The sequence below is a fragment of the Microsporum canis genome, genomic scaffold (assembly GCF_000151145.1).
Source record: "Microsporum canis CBS 113480 supercont1.3 genomic scaffold, whole genome shotgun sequence".
NCBI lineage: Eukaryota > Fungi > Ascomycota > Eurotiomycetes > Onygenales > Arthrodermataceae > Microsporum > Microsporum canis.
Genome location: NW_003299167.1, coordinates 1,963,747 through 1,982,938, shown reverse-complemented (window position 1 = coordinate 1,982,938; position 19,192 = coordinate 1,963,747). Strand labels below are relative to the sequence as shown.

The 19,192-nt window shown below is 49.6% G+C and overlaps 5 protein-coding genes across 5 annotated transcripts; 2 read left to right on the top strand and 3 right to left on the bottom strand.

The window, feature by feature from the left end:
• Positions 1–1,407: 1,407 nt before the first annotated feature.
• Positions 1,408–5,040, bottom strand: MCYG_03587 (conserved hypothetical protein; the record flags this gene model as incomplete). Its single annotated transcript, XM_002848035.1, has 2 exons — positions 1,408–3,387; positions 3,637–5,040. 2 exons carry the CDS (start codon positions 5,038–5,040, stop codon positions 1,408–1,410), a joined length of 3,384 nt encoding a protein of 1,127 aa, XP_002848081.1.
• Positions 5,041–5,729: 689 nt separating this feature from the next.
• MCYG_03586 (uncharacterized protein) lies at positions 5,730–6,157 on the top strand (the record flags this gene model as incomplete). The annotated part of the gene is made up of 2 exons (XM_002848034.1): positions 5,730–5,945; positions 6,035–6,157. 2 exons carry the CDS (start codon positions 5,730–5,732, stop codon positions 6,155–6,157), a joined length of 339 nt encoding a protein of 112 aa, XP_002848080.1.
• Positions 6,158–11,928: 5,771 nt separating this feature from the next.
• On the top strand, positions 11,929–12,899 carry MCYG_03585 (uncharacterized protein; the record flags this gene model as incomplete). Its single annotated transcript, XM_002848033.1, has 4 exons — positions 11,929–12,168; positions 12,291–12,331; positions 12,422–12,586; positions 12,629–12,899. 4 exons carry the CDS (start codon positions 11,929–11,931, stop codon positions 12,897–12,899), a joined length of 717 nt encoding a protein of 238 aa, XP_002848079.1.
• Positions 12,900–14,644: 1,745 nt separating this feature from the next.
• MCYG_03584 (uncharacterized protein) lies at positions 14,645–14,950 on the bottom strand (the record flags this gene model as incomplete). Its single annotated transcript, XM_002848032.1, has 1 exon — positions 14,645–14,950. The coding sequence occupies one exon, from the start codon at positions 14,948–14,950 to the stop codon at positions 14,645–14,647; it is 306 nt and encodes a 101-aa protein (XP_002848078.1).
• Positions 14,951–17,138: 2,188 nt separating this feature from the next.
• Positions 17,139–19,016, bottom strand: MCYG_03583 (SH3 domain-containing protein; the record flags this gene model as incomplete). The annotated part of the gene is made up of 5 exons (XM_002848031.1): positions 17,139–17,222; positions 17,298–18,461; positions 18,521–18,683; positions 18,775–18,858; positions 18,922–19,016. The coding sequence occupies 5 exons, from the start codon at positions 19,014–19,016 to the stop codon at positions 17,139–17,141; spliced, it is 1,590 nt and encodes a 529-aa protein (XP_002848077.1).
• Between the last annotated feature and the right edge of the window lie 176 nt (positions 19,017–19,192).

Genomic DNA, 19,192 nt, shown 5'->3' with positions numbered 1-19,192 from the left:
CCCGACTTTTTAGCTGAATCGCCGTCGAAAAAATGCCGCGCTGCCAACTTCATAGTACGCACATGCTATGTATGTATGCTGTATATTTTTTCAACCTTCGTCCCCGCGCAGGAAACAGAGTTCCCGCCGCAGTCCGCATAGGCTATCGCGATCCCGCCCGGCCGCAGCCAGCAAAGCAAAGCAAAAGCAAAGCAAAAGCAAAGCAAAAGCAGATGCAGATCAGATCAGATCAGATCGGCGGCACCGTCGAATATCAAGAAGACTTAAAAAAAAGAAACTTCCCCCAATCTCAAGCTACATAAGCATTAGCTAAAACATGATAGACAACGGTTTGAACAACACGGCCTGCTGGTGCCGAAAGTACAGACCGACCCCCCGAGTCGAAACCCTCTGGCGTTTCTTCCTGTTCGACTAAATACGTTACGGACTGGTTCCTGATTCCTTGGCCGGTCGACGGCGACGGCGAAGGTGGGGGGGGAATACGGACGGCTCCCGCGCTGAAAGACGAAGAACCTGGTGAAAAGCTTCCCGATGGCAGGAGATATGAAGAAACGACTGTACGTAAAGTGCTTTCTACGGCGGACGGCCCGAGGAAGAACGAGGCGATGCTGGCGTCAAAGCGCAAAAGGGACAGCAGGCACTGAGGATGATAAACATGGTATATGGTCATCCATCTGCATATGCATATACATATATGTCTACATAAGTACATGGATTCATGCAGCTGATCATCAAGAGCTTGAGCTTAGCTGCGGCCGGATCGAGTCTGTTCTCGATAGTTAGTTGTTAAACGTCTATATAGTAGCGCTGTTAACTATATAAGAGACGAAATATGGAGTCGACGAAGACGATTACATTTTCATTATTTTGATATTAATGCGTATTTCTTTTTATTTCTTTCCTTTTTTTTTCTTTTCTTTCCTTTTCTTCCGTTTCGTTACCGTGGTCCGTTACCGTGAAGTGATGCTGTCAAAGTAGGGCTTGAGACAGAAACGTAATAGAAACACCCAAAAAGCTGTTGGAGGTGAACTTGAAAAAGAAAAAAAAAAGAAAAAGAAAAAAAATACAAAAAATGTATAGCGAAGAACGATATAAGTAGATGGTTGTGATCCGATAACATCATACAGTGGGTTCCCCTTGATTGAAAATAACAAAAGACCACATTAAAATAAAGCCATATCCATGCCGTACAAATGCCTAAACCCCATCCATTGCCTTACCAGACCCAGGTCCCATTCCGATCCATAAAATGTAGTAAGTAGCTCAGTCGAACAGACAGATAACGTAGCTATACGTAAAATTAAACATAAAAGATAATGAAAAGTGATAACTAGAGAGAGAGAGATGATCAGATGTGCAATGCGATGCAGGGAATACGTGAGAATGGAAAGACGTGAGATGAAGAAATTAATGGGTATATTCACTCCAGATTAGACCTAGCCATCCGCTTGCGTTGGCACCGGTATTAGAGCTGGCGGTGTAGCCGTTGGCCTGGTAGTGGCCGTTCATGTTGGGTAACGAAGCTGGAGAAGGCGGGCCGTTAGGGGTAGGCATAACAGTAGACCACTTGTCGAAACTGTCGGCCTCGATAAAGGCAAGCACATCTTCTCCGTTCAGGCTGCTCATCCACAGAGGGTTGGCATTCGTGGTGTCATAGGAGTTGTATGGCGAGACCTGCCGAGAAAATGACTGTTGGTGATGATGTTGATGCTGCTGATGCTGCTGCTGCTGCTGAGTAGGTGGTGGCGCCAGGAACGAGCCTAGATCGAGCCTTGACTGCGAAAGGGGAGGAGTTCGGTTGCTTGAGCCATGTGCATGACCGTGCCCAGGCCCATGTCCATGTCCGTGTCCGTGTGCTTGGCCGCCGTGGGTTAGACTCGGCTGGAGAGGAGGTAAGGGGAAGCTCTGCTGGGCGGCCAGGTTCAGCGAAGGGAGAGATTGGGAGTATGGTGGCGGTGGAGGAGGTTGTCGGGATGTCGGCCAAGGTTGGACAGCTTGCAAGCGATGGTTTGGGTTTGAGTTGGACGGTGAAGGAGTCGCGGTGAAGTATGGTGAAGATGCAGCTGGCGTGGTTGCTGTCACGGCGGACGTGGATGGGACTGGAGGCGGAAGAGTCGTACCGGCAGAGCTTGGGGGAGATGCAGGCAGCCCCGAAGACGGCGTGTCGCGATACGTGCCCTGGAACGGAGGCAGGCTGTAGGGCGAAGCGGCGGATGGAGCATTGGTCGACGGGTGGTGCTGTTGGTGCTGCTGAGGAGCCGGGAGAATGGGCCATCGATCGCAGTCGGAGGCTTGCTTTTCGCCGTTTTCCTTGCATCCGTTGGCCATCATGATCATGGTAGATGCAGCTGCCGGAGCAGTTGCAGCAGCTGCATTCGAGATGGGGGCAATGGAGTGAGCAGCAGGGCTGCTGCTGTTGACCGGCACCCAGGAATCCCGCTGCAGAACCCCGTTGACGGCATGTCCGTCGCTGCCATGGTGAGCATCCGGACCATCGCCCGGCTCGCTCTTCACGATGTTGTTGGCCGTCTCGCTGTTGTGGTGCTGCTCCACCATGTTCGCAGATAGCATCGCAGCCACGTCGTCGTCGGACCCGCTCATCTCGGGTGTTTGGTCTTCTGTGCTACCGAGGTCCATGAGGACCTTGTCGAGCTGCCTGAGTTCCTCGTACAGAGTGTTCTGGGCAATCTGCGAGGCGCAAGCGTGGCGGTTGTGCTGAACGCTGACCCTGCTGCTGTTGTTGTGGTATGATGGATGTTGCTGCTGGCCATCTGCGCCGTTCATCTTCCAGGGACGCTTCTGGTCCCTCTTGACCTTGCAGAAATATCCATGTAGTCGATGCACAGTTCGGAACCAGCCGACTGCCATCTTCATCCGAGGTCTCATTTCACCAAGAATCTCGATGGATTTCCGTACATCCGCCTGTGCCAGGCTGCCTGCTCCCACGGTCATTGCTGTGCCACCTGGAGAGGCGGCGGCGTCGTGTGAGTGCGGCTTCAGGCATAGGTAGCCCTCCTGGTCCATATGGTTGAAGTGAGCTGCGTATATCCCCATGAATGCGGCGTTGTAGATTGCGAACCCGACCAGGGGTGTCTCCATGAGCACACCACGTTCGTGACAGGTGCGAACGAGTTCCACCATCTGTCTGGCGGCGCGAAAGAGCTCGCGTGCGCTATCCTTCCAGAAGCCGTCGGGCACGCTGTACCTTTCGGGAGGATAGGAGGGCTCATCAAGGGGCCCCTGTGGATCCATGGGCCGGAGCGGCAGGAAAGGGAGGTATGCGCGATGTAAGACAATGACTGAAAGAAAGTAGATGATGTGCATAAGTGCATATGGTGCGAGGGAATTTTTATACATGATGTGCGTGTCAGTGTTGCGAGCGCTGTACTGTAGGTTCCGGTAGAGGCCTTCCTGGAATTCTAGCAGTTGGTCCCTGAGCTGGTTGAATCGGGATTCGTGATGCCACGGAGGACACTGATCAGATCTACATCTTTGTTAGAATAATAAAGAGGGGACAAATGGGGAAGGCCTTTGGTAAACACACCTTCTGCCTCCTTCGCAGGCCCACTTCGCAACAGATCCCCAGATACGAATGATGCGAACGAGCCGACCCAGTACACATTCCTCCACACCCACTTCCCACCTATCGATCCGGTCACCGTGTCCGTCACTTCTGTGGCTGGAGATGGGTGGCCACGTTTTCGGCTTGGCCTCGTCGCCATATCCGATGGACTGTCTTAGACTGGGTATCTGGACTGCGTTGGCGGTGGCAGTCGACCCGTTTCGAGAGTCGTAGCTCTGTGAGCGTCTGCTGGGCCCGTTGCGTCCGGTGTTACCATCACTCAGCAGGGAGGTCCGTACCCGTTCACCAAAGGCAAAAGCGTTCTCGCTGGGTAGTTGGATGCCGATCTCGCGCACTCTGAGCATACGAGGACGTAACTTGCCGTTACTCAGACATCTGTCGAGGATGAAACAGCTCCAAAAGGTGCGTCTCCTGGTCTCCTGTTCGATAACGTCGTCCGAGTTGAGCTGTTCCCTCTGCTGGTTCTGCTGGTCGAGCTCGGCGTGCATGGACGGCCGCCTGGACGAGTAAGGGTAAGAAGGGTAAGAGGGTTCGTCTTCGGCAGGCTCAAAGGATAGGCCCATGGCCTGTGATATCCGGACCGCCATGCCCAGGTAGATCCATGCATTCTTTCCGCGGCACATCCCCCATTCGTGCAGGGTGAGCATGAGCAGAGCCTGGACGCGGTTGAGGTCTGTGACGGTGATGTCAGCGCCATCTGTGCCCGCCAGCCGTGCCCTCAGGACATTGGCGTAGAACTCCGATGCCACGGTTGGGTTGCACGGGCTGACTGGGGAAGCCGGTGAGTGGTGCTGAGCCAGCTGAGGGTGAAACCTGGCCGTCAGGGTCAGGACGCCGAGTAAGATCAACGGAGACACCTCTGCCCTGGGCGCGGGGCTCTGAGACGGATCCGTAGCATGCTGCCCGTCGAGGGTAGCCGGAGTGGGAGCAGCTGACGAAGACGTAGTAGTAGTCGTAGCGGTAGATGCATAGGATGAGCCGGTGAGGTGACGAATCTGAGCCAGGGAGGTAGCAGGGTGCAGAAAGGGCAGGATGGTAGCAAAGTGCTGCTGGAAGAGGTCGAAGAGGGTCTCCCATACTTTGGGGGTGAGGATGGCAGAGTCCAGGGCGAGCATGTAGTTCTGCTTCATCATGGCATCCTTGGACGAGACGGAAGCGTTGGCATGTTTCCTGTGACGCTGCCGCTTGGGGTTATCCCATTCACTGCTGTTGTTGTTATTGTTGGTGCTGCCGTTGGTGCTGCCGTTGGCGTTGTTGGCCCGCTCATCGTCGACACCGGACGATGCTGTGATATCCCGTTTGACGCCGGCAGACGAATGGCAGCCAGCACCAGCTGGAGTTGGATAGGAACACTCTCTCCCGGAGGACTCGCAGGCTCGACAGGTGGTGTCGATGCCAGCATTGACGCACTTTATCTTGCTCCGGCGACAACGGGAGCAGGCGATGCTGGAGCGCATCTTGGTAGGCGGGAGCTCTCTCCTCTGAGCCAGATCCAGGATGCTTCTCGGTAGTAGCAAGTAGTAAGCAGTTAAGCAGTAAGCAGACTCAAGTCGTAGAGAAGCTTCAGACAGGTTAGAAGAAGTTGTAAGGAGGGTATCAAGTCTGGGGGAGAACCAGGCACGCGGTGGTGGTTTGCATATGTATATACATATACTTCCTCTGCTAACTGCCTCTTCTCTTGATATTATATTTTTCCACTTCGAAGACTAAGTTCGGTTGACTCCGAGAGCCTGGAGAGCGGCCAGTCGGCTTCTTCTTTTTTTTTTTTTTTTTTTTATATAGTCCACCTTGATATTTGCAAAAAGGGGGAGGGAAGAGAGGAGCAGGGGGGAGGAGGAGGATACGCCGTCGAGGCCTTTTTATATTTTCTTTTTTCCCTTTCTGGCCTTTTCACACTCACTCACACCCACAACACATACACACTCTCTCTTCTTTTTCTCTCTCTGCTCTTCTGTTTCTTCTTCTGCTCATGTTATTACTAACAAAGGCGGGAGTTTGCAAAGAAAAGAAGAAAAAAAGGGAAGAGAAAAAAGGAAGACTAGGGCAGCGAAGGGCGGCAGGACAGGGGGGTCTCACCTGGAAAAAGAAGACGTATTGAAAAAACGGCCATCTCGTATTGAAAAAAGGAGGGCAGAAGGTCATTTTCATGGGATGCTTGCAAAAAGACGAGATGCAAAAAAGAAAGGAAAAGCCAAGGAAGAAGAAGAAGAAGACGAAGACGAAGAGGAACCAACGTCGGATACTTACAGAGAGTGTTGGAAAGACAGAGACGCCATGCGGAGGAGGCGTGAGGAGACGTGAGGAGAAGGGTACATGGGGTAGAGGCAGACGGGAGATGGACATCACTCGGAGTACCTATGGAGTGAGTCTGCCAGTGACTGCTAAGTACTAAACAACGGCTGACAGCAGATGGTGATGGTGGTGACGGTGGACATCTGACAAGAGACAAAGAGGAATATACATAATCACGTCCGGGTGGAACAAGAGGAGCGTATCAGCATCCTCTCTTCGGAGAAGTACACGGCAAAAAGGGACAAGAACCGCCCATCTCGATCGCTCACAGGCTCGGGATAGGGGCCAGCGCGTTGCCGAATGAACTGCTTTTTGGTTTGATGCTGCTCCTTTTTTTTTTTTTTTTTACTCCTTCGAATCCACTGCTTGGTTTAGCGCTGGCTGATTCGTTGGATCTTCGCCTTGTTGAAAGTCCGTCATGGAGGCTGAGATCTCCATGCCAGTCACAACAAGACTATATCCTGGGAACATCAGAACGATGACGCCGTTTTTTTTCTCCCTCCTGCTTACCATGGATGGAGGGGGTTAAGAAGCTCGCTTATGCTCCTGGCACCGTTCTGTTTGGCTGCAAGTCGTGCTTCTTGTGCCTGTGAGCAAGGTCAGGTCAGAAACCATGAACCCGTCGCCGTCGCGCCAGCCACTACGGAAGGCGTCTCCCGGATGCCGATGCAGGCAAGGCATGGGGAGCAGGAAGGGCAAAAGGGAACTTGGAGAGTCCACCTGGTCTTCATGTACATAGTATGGAGTATTCATGTACTCCATGCAGCTTGGGAGGCCTAGAAGAGTGCTTGCTTGATTGTTGAAAAAAAAAAAAAAAGGGAGGTGTTGGACGCTAGTCACATCATCACGTCGATTCACACCACACATGGCACAGCAGAACAGATACAATTCTCCCAGGGGTTAGGGAAGTAAAGAAGGTACATATACGACGGGTTCAAACCACGCTGGCACACTGCCGCAAACTCGTCATCGGTTACATACATAGCTATATGTAATGTTTCCTATGCAACCCAGCAGCATTGCAATCCCGACCATGGATGATGTCTTTCTACTGCACTAACTATATTCAAGTACATCTCGCCTATCGGATCGTCGGCGATGTTCACGCATTTCAAGAGAGAGATGGGCATGATCCTCTATCAGCTACGCACATCCGGATCGCTGGTTAGCGCGCCAGAGCAAAAGAGCCAAAGAAAAAGAAAAAGCATACCGACCTTTTACTGAATGCATCTATATAATAACAGCTGCATTAACGGATGGAGAAAAAGGAAAAAGTCAGGCCATCGTCCAACGGTAGTTGGTTCATCCTGTCGAGCTCCGTGGCCAAGTCGGAAGGGAGGGGAGGAAGGACATCATACACACAACATGTTATGTTTTTTTTTTCCTCTGGAGGCGGGACTTTTCCACACTCACTAAACACCCCCCCTGGAGCCAGGTATTTATCCGTTGTATATTTATTTAATTCACGACTGACCGCCCACACTACACACTCCGACCTTCCACTTGAGATCTAAGGCGTTGGGAGCTTGGAAGATGGACCACGGGATTACAGGGCCGCTGGGCCGTCGGACCGCATCTCCTGATTTTTTTTATGGCGAAAGACATCATATCGTGACGCCCAAGCTGTTTCTATGCACGGCGATTACACACCGAAAGGCCATCAAGTCAAATTTTTTGCACTTGTCTGTCTCGGCCCTGGCTTGGCCAAACGGTCTTTTTTAGTCGTGGTGCCCTTTTCTTCTCCATTCATCCCGTCGGCATACAGTCGAAGGAGCTAACAACTATCTACACAACTCCGGCTCGTCCATCTCATCCCGAATGACCGCCCGACCACAAACAGGCTCCACTTCCCTCTTCTCTCGTCCGTTCTGTCTCCCGGGTTTGAGCGTTTGGCCTGAGACCCTTCCAGTCGCACAGCAAATAAAATCCTCCGCCCTTTTCGAAATATCCCGCAAAAAGTACTTTAAATCGCCTCTTTTACATTGTACAACTCTGTGCGCGGGACCAGGGATGTGTGCATTTTGATATCATCGAACCAACCTAAGCCCATCCCTTGCCTGTCCTGCACCCTCCCGTATCGTCCGTTGGTATGGTAAAGCTTCTAGAAATATACTATGTACATACACCTACATGGTCAGCAAGTGTGTATGTATATACACCAAACTCGCCCGTATCCCCTCGAAGCGCCAGTGTGGAACCGGCCAAAGGCAAGGGAAGCTGCTGCCAGTCGTCTCTCTTCCGTTAGCCCGTCCATCCGTCCGTTTGTATACACATCGTGCAACAAGTTAAACACTCCCGTAAGCATTATATAATTGCTGAGCATGTGAGTATATACGAACCCTCACGACCTTCCCCACGGTGGGAAACAGCCAGTCATCTCGCTTGTTTGGCTCTTCGCTTGTCCTTCTGTACCTCTCGATCCCGCTTCATCAATCTTCAGCCTTTGCTCTCCCCCCTTGCTTATCCTTGCTATCGGGGCCCTGCAGCAGAAGAGACAAAGGCCCTCGGCAATCAAACAGGGTATTATGTAAACTCTGCATTCCCGTTCCTGGTCCAGCAACGTCTGTTTAGAGAAGGATAAGAAGCAGAAGAAGAGGTCGAACCAGCTTTAACCACCGCGACGGTCCTATAATCTCTTATCCGCTGCAGCCATTGCGCATGCTCGTTGCGGTCAGATATAGATCAACATGATCTTCTCTTGAGGCAAACTCTTGTCTCTACTATTGTGTATGTCCAGCCGTCTTGTCTACAATAACCTCGTCGGCCTGCATCCGCCTGTACCTTTCTCTACCCAAACATGCGAAAAGGAAAAATTACATCAATATCACATATTAAAAAAAAAAAAATAAAAAATCTCCAACTGAACCAAAGACTAGCCAGAAAGTAAACCAGATAAAAAAAAAAAAAAAACGTCCCCCTGACTCTCTCCTCATCCCCCGAGTCTTGCCGGGTCAGTCAGAGTGTCTCTCGAATATCTTACGATGTAACTATCCTCACTATCTCGCCGGAAAGTCGCTTCGTCAACGGCTTGCCTTAGTGCCAAAACTGCCCGTTCGGCGTACAGCGTATGTATATATATATAACGCCTGCCGTATAAATTAATTTATTCGGCCCAGTACGCTGCCTGCTTACGCCGTGCTTCCTAGTCTAGACACCCGGCTAAGAGCATGCCAACGTTCGTATTTACCATCTCCGACTTGCTGGGTAGCCACTTTTTCTTTGGTCGACGGAGAATATCTGTATGGCTCATTCGATACCGCCGTCCCCAGCTTCATAGAAGGCCGTTGCCGTGGTCATCTGCTCGTTTCCGCTATTATTGTTATTATATATATATGCTCGTCCCAAGGGGAAGGGCGTCCCCCTTTATTTCTATCTATAGTGTTAAGAAACTAATTTACCCTAGTTATAGTCCTGGTGTTAGTTAGGCTGGTTATATGATTCTATCCCTCTTCATTAATTGCTCCAGACAGGCGGGTCTCGTTATCTTGATCTTCTGTTCGGCGCGCCCTGGCTTGACCCTGCGAGCTTTAGCACGGGAAGTTGCATGCAGTATCCTACAGAGTTAACCACTATAGAGTAAATGTTATATGCCTTTTTTGCTCTTCTATATACAGGCATATTTCATGTTATTGTACGTATAATTCCGCGGGTATGATCAGTGGCACAGTACGTTAATGTATACATACACCATCTGAAGTACATCTCAATACAGGCGGCGAGTCAGCGAATAGGATCACAAGGCGGGCCATGATCTCCCGCATATGTATAGGTTCTTTTTCTTTTTCATCTTTTACAAAATACACAGAAAAAGAAACCACTTCTTCCTCTTTGCTTTTTGCTGCCGAAGCCCGATCCGATGGAGATTCTAGCGGTTGTGGTGGACAGTTGGAATAATGAACCAACCTCTGCAAAGGTCAAAAAGAAGGGAGGAAAAAAAGAAACGCCCATATCACACATAGTCGTACAGAAGCCAGGCAGATGCGGCCATGCGACGGAACTTCTCTCCCTTCATAAAGACTGAAACATGCAACCCTCGACCCTCGCTCTTCTTCCTGCACCTGCAAGGCTGCATCCAACCGTGCAGGACCGAATGTGGAAGTGGAATGAAGTCTAGCTCTTCTCCAGACTCAGTTGTACATTTACACATGTACATACATCGGGTTGGTTATCACGGACAGGGGTTGTATTGGCGTATCTCCTCGTCTGGCTGGCAAAGCTGGCTCATGATGTGCGGCGTCTATAAGATGAAGATCTCCTTCTCTGGCCCATCTCGAAAACTTGGGCATCAAGCTTGACGTCATCTTATTCTGGTTCTTCCCTGGATCTCATGCCTGTGATGGTATACATAGTAATGGTGAAGCTCCAGGGCGTATTTTAGTCCCAAGTTCATCCATATTCCAGCTAAGCAGATAAAATAACAATAACGGCGTCAGTCCGAAATCACCCGCCTCGTAGGGCGCGCACTGCATCTCTCTTTCGTTTTTTTTTTTTTCTCTTTCGATGGAAGAACAATGTGTATTGCAAAGTGCCCTTATAATAGGGCAGAGGCGATTATTTCCAGGAGTGAGAACTAGCTGGTCATCGTGTAAGATGGATATACGTAAGGATGTGCGGCAAACGAGCTCGATCCATCGTGAGATCGATTTAGGTTGTAAATGCAAGGATATCAATGTGTGACCGGCGATATATATCAGTACGTATATGCTGCCATATGGAGTGCATAGACGCCACCGATGGATGTATGCGGAAGGTCGATATAATAGCCTAGCTTTGACACAGATGCCAGGCTACTAGCTATGTATCTCGTTGGTTATAAGGAACATCCCTATCACACAGGCCATCTTATTGATCGCTCCTGGCTATAGTGTCCCGTCGGGAGGCCCCTAAGTGACAAGGAGGTAATCGAGAAGCCAGCGAATCGTATATTTCATGACCCCCCCCCTGGCCATATAATGTTAGGTTGATAATGGCTTCCTAGCCCAGGTTCTCATTTTTGTGACTTTCTCGTACGGCCAGGGGTGGGAAGACGTCAAGGGGCCCGGCGTAGGTAACGCTGTTACAGATCAAGAGCAACCCTCGCTCTGTCCCCCCCTATATCGGTCTCCTATTATATCTCTATACAAAGTAAATATGGAGGCAGCCAAAAATAAAAGACTCCCCCTCTTCATTCTCCATGTCTGATTCCACTTCTATGGATGAACCGGCGTTCTTCACTCTCCTTTGCCATTTGCAATCGAAAGATATCCGTTGGTCAAACGCTCTGTCTAGTGATGAATATACTCCATACAATCTATGGCATGGTAGCTGATCCTCCTTGCCCGGGGGGAGGAGTCTTTGTGGCCGGGATATATTACATCACGAGCCCCGGGGGGGTTGAAGCTGAAGCTGCCCATGTCGAAGCAGGATAGGTAAAAGAGCTGGGCTTCCTCGATCCTCCTTCAGACATTACATACAATGTACTTACATACCCTTTCCACCCCCCGTATACCATCAGTATCTCGACCAGCCACAATATAATCAGCCTTCTACCCGATTCCGCGAGCCGACAGTATCCCACCTTGACGGTCAGAGTAGACATACTCCGTATCGAGAGGCTCCATGTTCTAGAATTTTATATCCGACTCCAGCGCTGTCTTTCTAACCGAAAGCCGTCCCTCCACCCGATGCACACACCGTAAACGACTAATCCCGACCGGCCACGAGGCTTGGGAGGTGTCCATTTCCAGGCGGGCAAACGGCCGGCATGGGATCGCTAGTCCGTATGTATATTCTTGTAAGTGGAGCGGAAGGGGATGCCGACTTGTCTCCTTAACCCATTGCAGTCTTGGTGAAGAGAGTCCTCCTCTCTATACTCCGTACAATTTCACCGTGTATCTCAAGTGTGTATCCCGATGACTGTGGCTTCGTTCACCGGCCAAGCCTGGTGATGATGATGGCATCGAGCATGAGCATGGGTTGCTACGGACTTGAACTACAGTCGGGCTCTTCTCAAAAGAAAAGAAAAACATAGTAAATGTATACTCCGCACGCCAAAAAGAAAAGAAAAATTAGTTATGATGGAAAAAGTCGTTTGCGCCGGTCCATCGACTGTGCCGCCTAGCTGTGTGTGCAAGAGAGTGGAAAAGAGACGCCTCCACATCCGTGCGAGCAAACGAACATCGCCACCATGGATCAAGGATAGACTTCTTATTCATTCCCGCCTTTCAAACCAGTCCAGCCGTAACCACCATTGCGCAGCACCAACTCGAACATCTCTCCCTTGTCCGAGGACAGAACAAGAAGGCAGCAAAAGAGTTGGTTATGGGATAGGCCGCAGCCAAGAGACTAAAGATGCAAAAAAGAAAAAAGTCCCCTATCCCATCCCAAGGACGGGACCCAAAGATGCTGCTCACTAAGGCATGCGAGAGTAGGGTAGATGCGTCTCCGGAATAATCTGGAAGCAGCGTGGCCAGTCTTGTATCTTGCGCCCAGATTGGACGGAACAGACAAGGCCAACCTGGGACGCAATCCCGTCGTTTAGCACAAGGGGCTCTCTAATCGGCCTAGGCTTGCGCAGTCTCAATCAAAAACAGACGGCGACGGGTTGTTACCTAATTTTTCTTTCATGTTCATTCCCTGGGGCGATATATGTATATACGAATGGGCTTATCGAAGAGCTGCTGGTTCCCCTTCCCCTGGCACGCTGCCGCAAGCTGGCCGCAAGCTCGTCCCGTAAGGCCGTCTCGTCCTGGATTGCTGATAATTTAGCCCCAGGAACAAACACTTAACAACCCTGAAGAGGTTGTTTCCTTCCTGCGGGGACCTGTGTAAAATGTACGCAGCGTTTAAAAAAGAGTTCTCCACTCAAATCCCGTACAGCGAGAGAGAGAGCCAACGGGCAACGAGTGAGAAGCCAAGCGATCACTGCCCTGGGATTGAAGGAACGAGAGAGAGAGAGATGGGATATGCATGGGATGTGTTGAACATGGTCCACGGACTCTATCGTCCAAGGAGGTTGACGACGGAACTGAAAGCCCGTCGATGACACCAACTAGTCCAGGGACCCAGCGAGGCAGCTTGCAAACACAACCAGCACTGTCGTCGAATAAGAAGACGCACTCGCAAGTTATCATACATACATCGACAGGTCAGCTATGTAGAAGGTCGGGGCAAGGGGCCACGCTGGACGGACTGGATAGGCGAGAGAGGCATTGCAAGCGAACCCCTGGGTTAACCGTGGCCAACATGTAGAGTCACCTACTGCATTTTCTTTGCAGCCTCTCCAGCTCTTCGGGCGATAGGGACAAGAAGAGCAATAACTTGTACGTAACATTTTGCTTGCTCTCTCCACGCCCAGCACAGTCCAGGCCAGGCCAGAGATGGCTCTGCTCTGTAATTGCGGTTTTATGGCCCTGCGCCTGAACCGAAGAACGGCATTCTTCCCCTTTGGCCGTTTCTCCCTTTTGTCCTTGCCTTGATACACACTAACGGTTCCAGCCGAAGCTCTGGACCTGCTTAAAGCGGCCGATGACACTCTCAGGGTGAAGCTGGAGTTGAAGGTTCTAGGCCGATGGCTACCGGTGATGGTCAGACAGCTGTTCCTTTCCATGGTACTCAGACCTGTCAACAGATTATAATTGACTTTGGCTAGCATTCCGCATGTGTTCTGCTTGCCGATATCGTTGGTTATATGGTATAGATTGGTGTGCTGTAATACTCCTGCATATCTGTATAGACGTAGCAGCCAGCGCAAACTCCAACATTCCGAGCCTGTCGCCTTGTCACCTTCTTCCGGATATTCAAGACGAACTTGCTTAGATCCCGCCAGCAATGCATAGTGATCGTCATATAGCTTGAGCTGGCTGTGTCAGATGGCGATCACCCTTGGTCGGATCGAAAGCAAAGCAGACTGGAAAGGAAAGAAAAGACGGATAACTCTCCAGGCATTCTGGACTCATGTATGTATACGCTGGCATCCATAAGCATTTCTCCCCAATGCATGACTTGGATGCACCCCGTATGTATATCTCAAAGGAGGGATTCTCCACGTCCCATCCTCCATCTCCAACCCTTCCCCCCTCCCCCCGGCGGAGCTTGATGCCAGACATCTCAGATCTGAGCGCATCCCGTCTCTCCTGTCACGTCATCTTTCTCCGTCAGGGCTGTGCGCTGTGCCCTGCATAGACGATCGTTACTTCAGGGAGGCTCAAAATAAAAAAATAAAGGACCAACCACCCCAGGCCGGAAGAACGGATGATGACCAGCTTGAACGCCGGCCGTTAACTACTTACTCTGAACAGAAATGATGAGCAGCTGTGCGCTGGGCGTCAAGATTACGCGTTCATTAGGAATCTGCTTGTTAGCAGGCGGTAGGAAGCATATATATAATAAGAAATACCTAAAAATATGACGGGACAGCTACCTCAAGACGCCAATATGTAGCATCGGCCCTCGAGTCCGTCGAATGATGCAATTATAATACGGGGGAAAAAACCGGAGTAAACAGACCATTCCATCTGATCGTTATCCAGAGAAAAAACATAGGGCAAAGATCAAATTTCCCTTCGAAGATGGCCAGTATACAAGGACCCAAGGGCTGCTGGTTTGTTTTGTTTCTGACGAGAAGAGTCGACCAGGTCTCCCCTAGCAGTTGCTCCCCTTGAATCATAGACTCACTGTCAAGGGAGCATGGCAAAACATCTTGGATCTTGGGAAGATCATACATTCACCGTTAATGATTATGGGGGATCGTGTTTTCGATCGGGTGTTTCCTGATACACTTGATGCTCATCATTGTCTGCTTTCCCCACGGCAAGTCATGAAACCAACAGTTTTTGCAGTTGAAGATGTATAATCGTTGTGCAAATACATGCAACGCGGAGGCCCCTTTGACCCGGTCATGGCGTCCGGCTTGAGCCCGAAGCCGAGAGAAGCGTTCGTCTCAAGGCCGAGTGTGGCGGCCGCGGCAGTTAGGAGGCTCGTTGGATGGTTATGGCCTTCGCTGCCATATATACGGAGGATGCGTCCAGTAACAAGCCACAGCCCGGCAAACCAAGAGGACAACCATATATATACGGAGTACATATATGACGCCATGAAAAGGAGACTAGCCTGTCATCTTTTGCATATTACATATAACTGGCATATATACATTCAACTATTCTAACCTAAGCAGTCTCCATATCCCGGAGTGCAAGGCCAAAGGGGATATACTCGGCCAACCCCGTCGATGATGACACGAGCCACCAACCTTTGACTGTTTCTCTTCTTCGGCCCTGGTGGTTTCAAACTTGGTCTTTCGAGCTCTGTGTATGTGTTTTGTCTCTGGTCAAGCCAGAATCAAATTAGAGGCAAGCAAGCTCCGAACGACCTTCTAACCCCGCCGATGAAACCAAAACAAAAAAAAAAAAAAGATGAAGCCGATTCCTTTAATATTAAAAAATGAAGACCCTCAGTAGAAAATGGCTTTTAGACAAGGGCAAAACGAGCCCGAACCGAACAAAAATCTCCTTGCTTCGACTTTTTAACAAATAACTATACATATAAATAAATTACCGGAGACTTTTTGCAAACAGCAAGCAAGATAGAAAGACAAGGCTCGCGTAACGGTTGCCTGCTTTAAGGAACAGTCGATGAAAAAAGGAACGCCATGTCCAAAATCCATTACTCATTCGTTTAAACGGCAATATCTATCAAACACCAGGGATGCAGACAGACTTGATGGTCAGCAGCACGAAGGGGAAAAAAAAAAACAAAGCGAATCTCACGTGGCTCTGTTTGAGCATACGAAGAAGTATCATGTGAAGAGGAAGAGAAGCAAGAGGAGAAAGGAGACAGTGAGTGAGAGAGTGGCCAATTGAGGCTGTTGAGAGGAAGAAGATACATTAAGCCTCCTTTCTCTCGGACGATAAGGCCGAGAAACGGTTCTTCAGGAAAAGAAAAGAAAAAAGAAAAGAAAAAAAAAGGAATACCGAGCAGAAACAGCCTGAGCGCGTGGTCAGTGTCAGCAGCGGTGAAAGAACATGTTGGACGGACCGAGAGGTGAGATATCAGGGGTATCCTGAGTTCACGGCATCGGGTCTGTCTCTGTCTGTCCCTTCTCTGCGTATGGGGCCGACTGAACAAACAAATCTATACGACTGGATGGCCATCTCTATTTTTAAACAGTCACGCCAGAGACACATACTCGTATGTATATATAGTATATAATATCTCTTTGGTTATATAGGCGTTCATGTTTACTATGTATAGATGTGCATCTATCACGCCACGATCCTCGTCCCTCTGCTTCTGACGATGGCGGTTCTGCAAAGAAGGGACATGGCATGGCATGACACGGCGTTGGGTTTGTGTATACTTAGATATATATCCCTACAATCACGCCATTTTATCCAACATCCACACGCCTGCAGACAGGAGTTGGGGGACATAAGCCCTGATACCCATGTCCATAAGAGAGCCGGATAGCATGTACATAGTATATGCGTTTCAGAGAGTTTGGCCTTGTTGGCCGATCACTGTATATGTTGGTATGGCACCTATATGCTGTGTATGCAAAAAGGGAGAATTGTAAGATGAGGTATGTTTGTATATAGATGGGTGTAGATGTATACTAAGGGACGGAGGATGGTAATTAACCAGGGTTAAGACTACCGCAGCATGGCTTGGAGTCTCTTGGGTATAAACTACATTGAAGATAATAGTACATACAGCAACGAATAGCTAACATCTAACATCTAGATGCGGAAAAAGGGGGATCTTGGCCTGCACAAGGAGTAATAAGAGAGAAGGGAAAAAGGGGGGCCTCTATCTACATAGTAGAGGAAGTAAGTGCTGTGCTGTGGCATCGGATGAAAGTAATAGAACTGCTCAGGGAACGCGGATAAACCCCAAACTTGGGGGTTAGACCGGTAGGTGAGCGTTTTTGAACTGTCAAAATCTTTATGAAGGAGTAATCTTGAAACAGAGTGCCGTAAGGGCAGGCGAACCCTCTCTTTGCACGACAGGAAAACAAGAGAGAAGAAAAACAAAAAAGGTATAATGGATATCAATGCGATCAAAGCAAGAAGCTAACACATCGAGACGAGGTATTTGCCGCAAGAGGATAAAACTCTTAGTCCGTACATAGAAGAAGCAGACGCAAATAGGGGGAATAAAAGGGGTTTAGATGACACAAAAGAGAAAGGGAAAAGAAATATATAACGCCAGAGCCTGATGTCATCAACGCATGAAAAAAAAAGGAGGGGAAGAAAGCAAAGGCAAGTCCCGAATCTAGTGGTATCGTTTAAGATGGAGCATCTTGGTCGCCTCCTTCAAGGTAGCCATCGATTGTTTTCCGCCAGTGTTGAGGAAGGCATACGCAGACAAGCTAGATGGAGTTAGTTAAAATTTTTTTTTTTTTTTTTAAAAAAAAAGGGCAAGTGGGGAAAGGGGATAGACGTACTGGGAATGCTTTTATTTCTCCGGAGCCTGGAGACGATGGCGGTCGTGCCTCCGACCCCTGAGAGACACCACTATCTCTGAGTGAGCTGCGTTTAGGCTTTCCATCATAGTCCTCTGCTCTCTCGTTGACGCGGATACCGGTCGCCCAGCCATCATCCCATATACCAACAACCTTCAACGTGTCGCCTCTGTCCAGTTCAAACTCGTCGGGGGCACGAGGTTGATATGCCCAAAGAACAGAAACTTTATCGTTGGGATGGATATCATCCTGAGAGTAATAGTCGCGGAAGTAGGGGAGTTGCTCTGACTGGTTGCTGGCAAGCCCCTCAGGGGAAGAGAACTGCCCACCACTGCCAGACTTGGGAGATAACGGGTCACCATTGTTGGTGAGCGCGGATGCACTGGAGAGTGAACCATTTCTCCTTCCTGTAATTGGTGGGATCCGTCTCGATTTGGCCCCAGATGGGCTGTCTGCGAACACTTCTGAATCCGAGTCGTGGTACGCGCGAGTTGACGGCGGATTGCTGGCACCTTGGAGTGCTGACATTCGTGCAACGCGGCCTCCGGGAATGGCTTCGTATACATTCTGCTGCTTGTTAGTTGAAGTCGCGGTGGGGTGTGATGGTGCCGTTGCCATGGTACGAGGAGGCGTGGGTTGGTTGAATATGCTTCCGACGGACTCGTTCTGCTTACGTCTTCTCCATAGGACGAATAGGAAGGCCAATCCAACTAGAATGGCACATCCCAATACCGCTCCAACGGCAATTCCCGCAATCTGGCCGCCACTGAGGCCATCGCTATCCGGTTTTGAAGTCGATGAAGGAGTAGATGTGGTGGTTGGGTGCGGAAATAGTGGTGGCAATGAGGTGATTGGCGGAAGCTTGACGTCCTTACAACGGGCTTCCGCATTCGCAGCATAACAGCAGGTATCGGTGCCATTGGCCGAATTCTGAGAGCAGAAACCGCAGAGGCCTAGTAGATTTGGTCCAAAGCCACATTCGTTTGGCTCATTGTCGGAGCCAGGAATGCAATGCCCGGATAGTGAGTTGGCTGGGATAGCACATACTGTAAAGTCGGCGCGAATTTGGTCCATGAAATTGCGGTTGGGAGAACGACACAAGTCCGGATTAACGGTAATTATCTCTTCGCTTGTAGCAGCCATAGCCTGAATCAGAGAATTAGCAATGATATTCCATAATGGGGTAAAAAAAAGAAGAACCTTACACAGCTTTCCGCGCAGAGTGGCCTGGCGCTGTCTTCGGACAAATTGCATGGTTCTTTTGAATTTTGTATTATTCCATTACAAATTACACTGGTTGTATATTGAGCATAGAGAGAGGTGGTGTTTCTTAAGTCCACACCGTCGCACCCGAGTATGTCCTGGTACCTGTCAAAGCAGAATATGATCAGTCACTCGGAAATGTAGTAAGAGGCGCGCACACCATTGAAAAAAATAAAGATAAAATCACAGAACATACTTCATTTTGACATAATCGTTGTGAACGTAGGATCCAAGTTTCTCATCGAAATCATCGAGATTGGAGACATATCGCAGAAAAGGGCTGGATATCAAAAAAAGAGGTTAACCCCTGATTTTCATGTGATGGAGTATCGAAAACACGTACTATAGACCGACCAAGGGATCACTGGTAGAAATGGAAGCAGAATGGAACGCGGGGCATTGCTTCGATCCCCTTAGTGAGATACAGCCTCTAGACATGTCGTTTGTTGCGTCGACGGGGGAGTCTGCAAGTTGATTACCGAGACGTTTCTTGTTTAAAGTTGTCACAACGAGGGGACAACTATATACAGAGTAACACCTTGTTGCATCGACATGAATGCGGAATTCGTAGACTTTGAGCGATAGAAGTAGCCTCGAGGAGGTCCTGAAGTAAA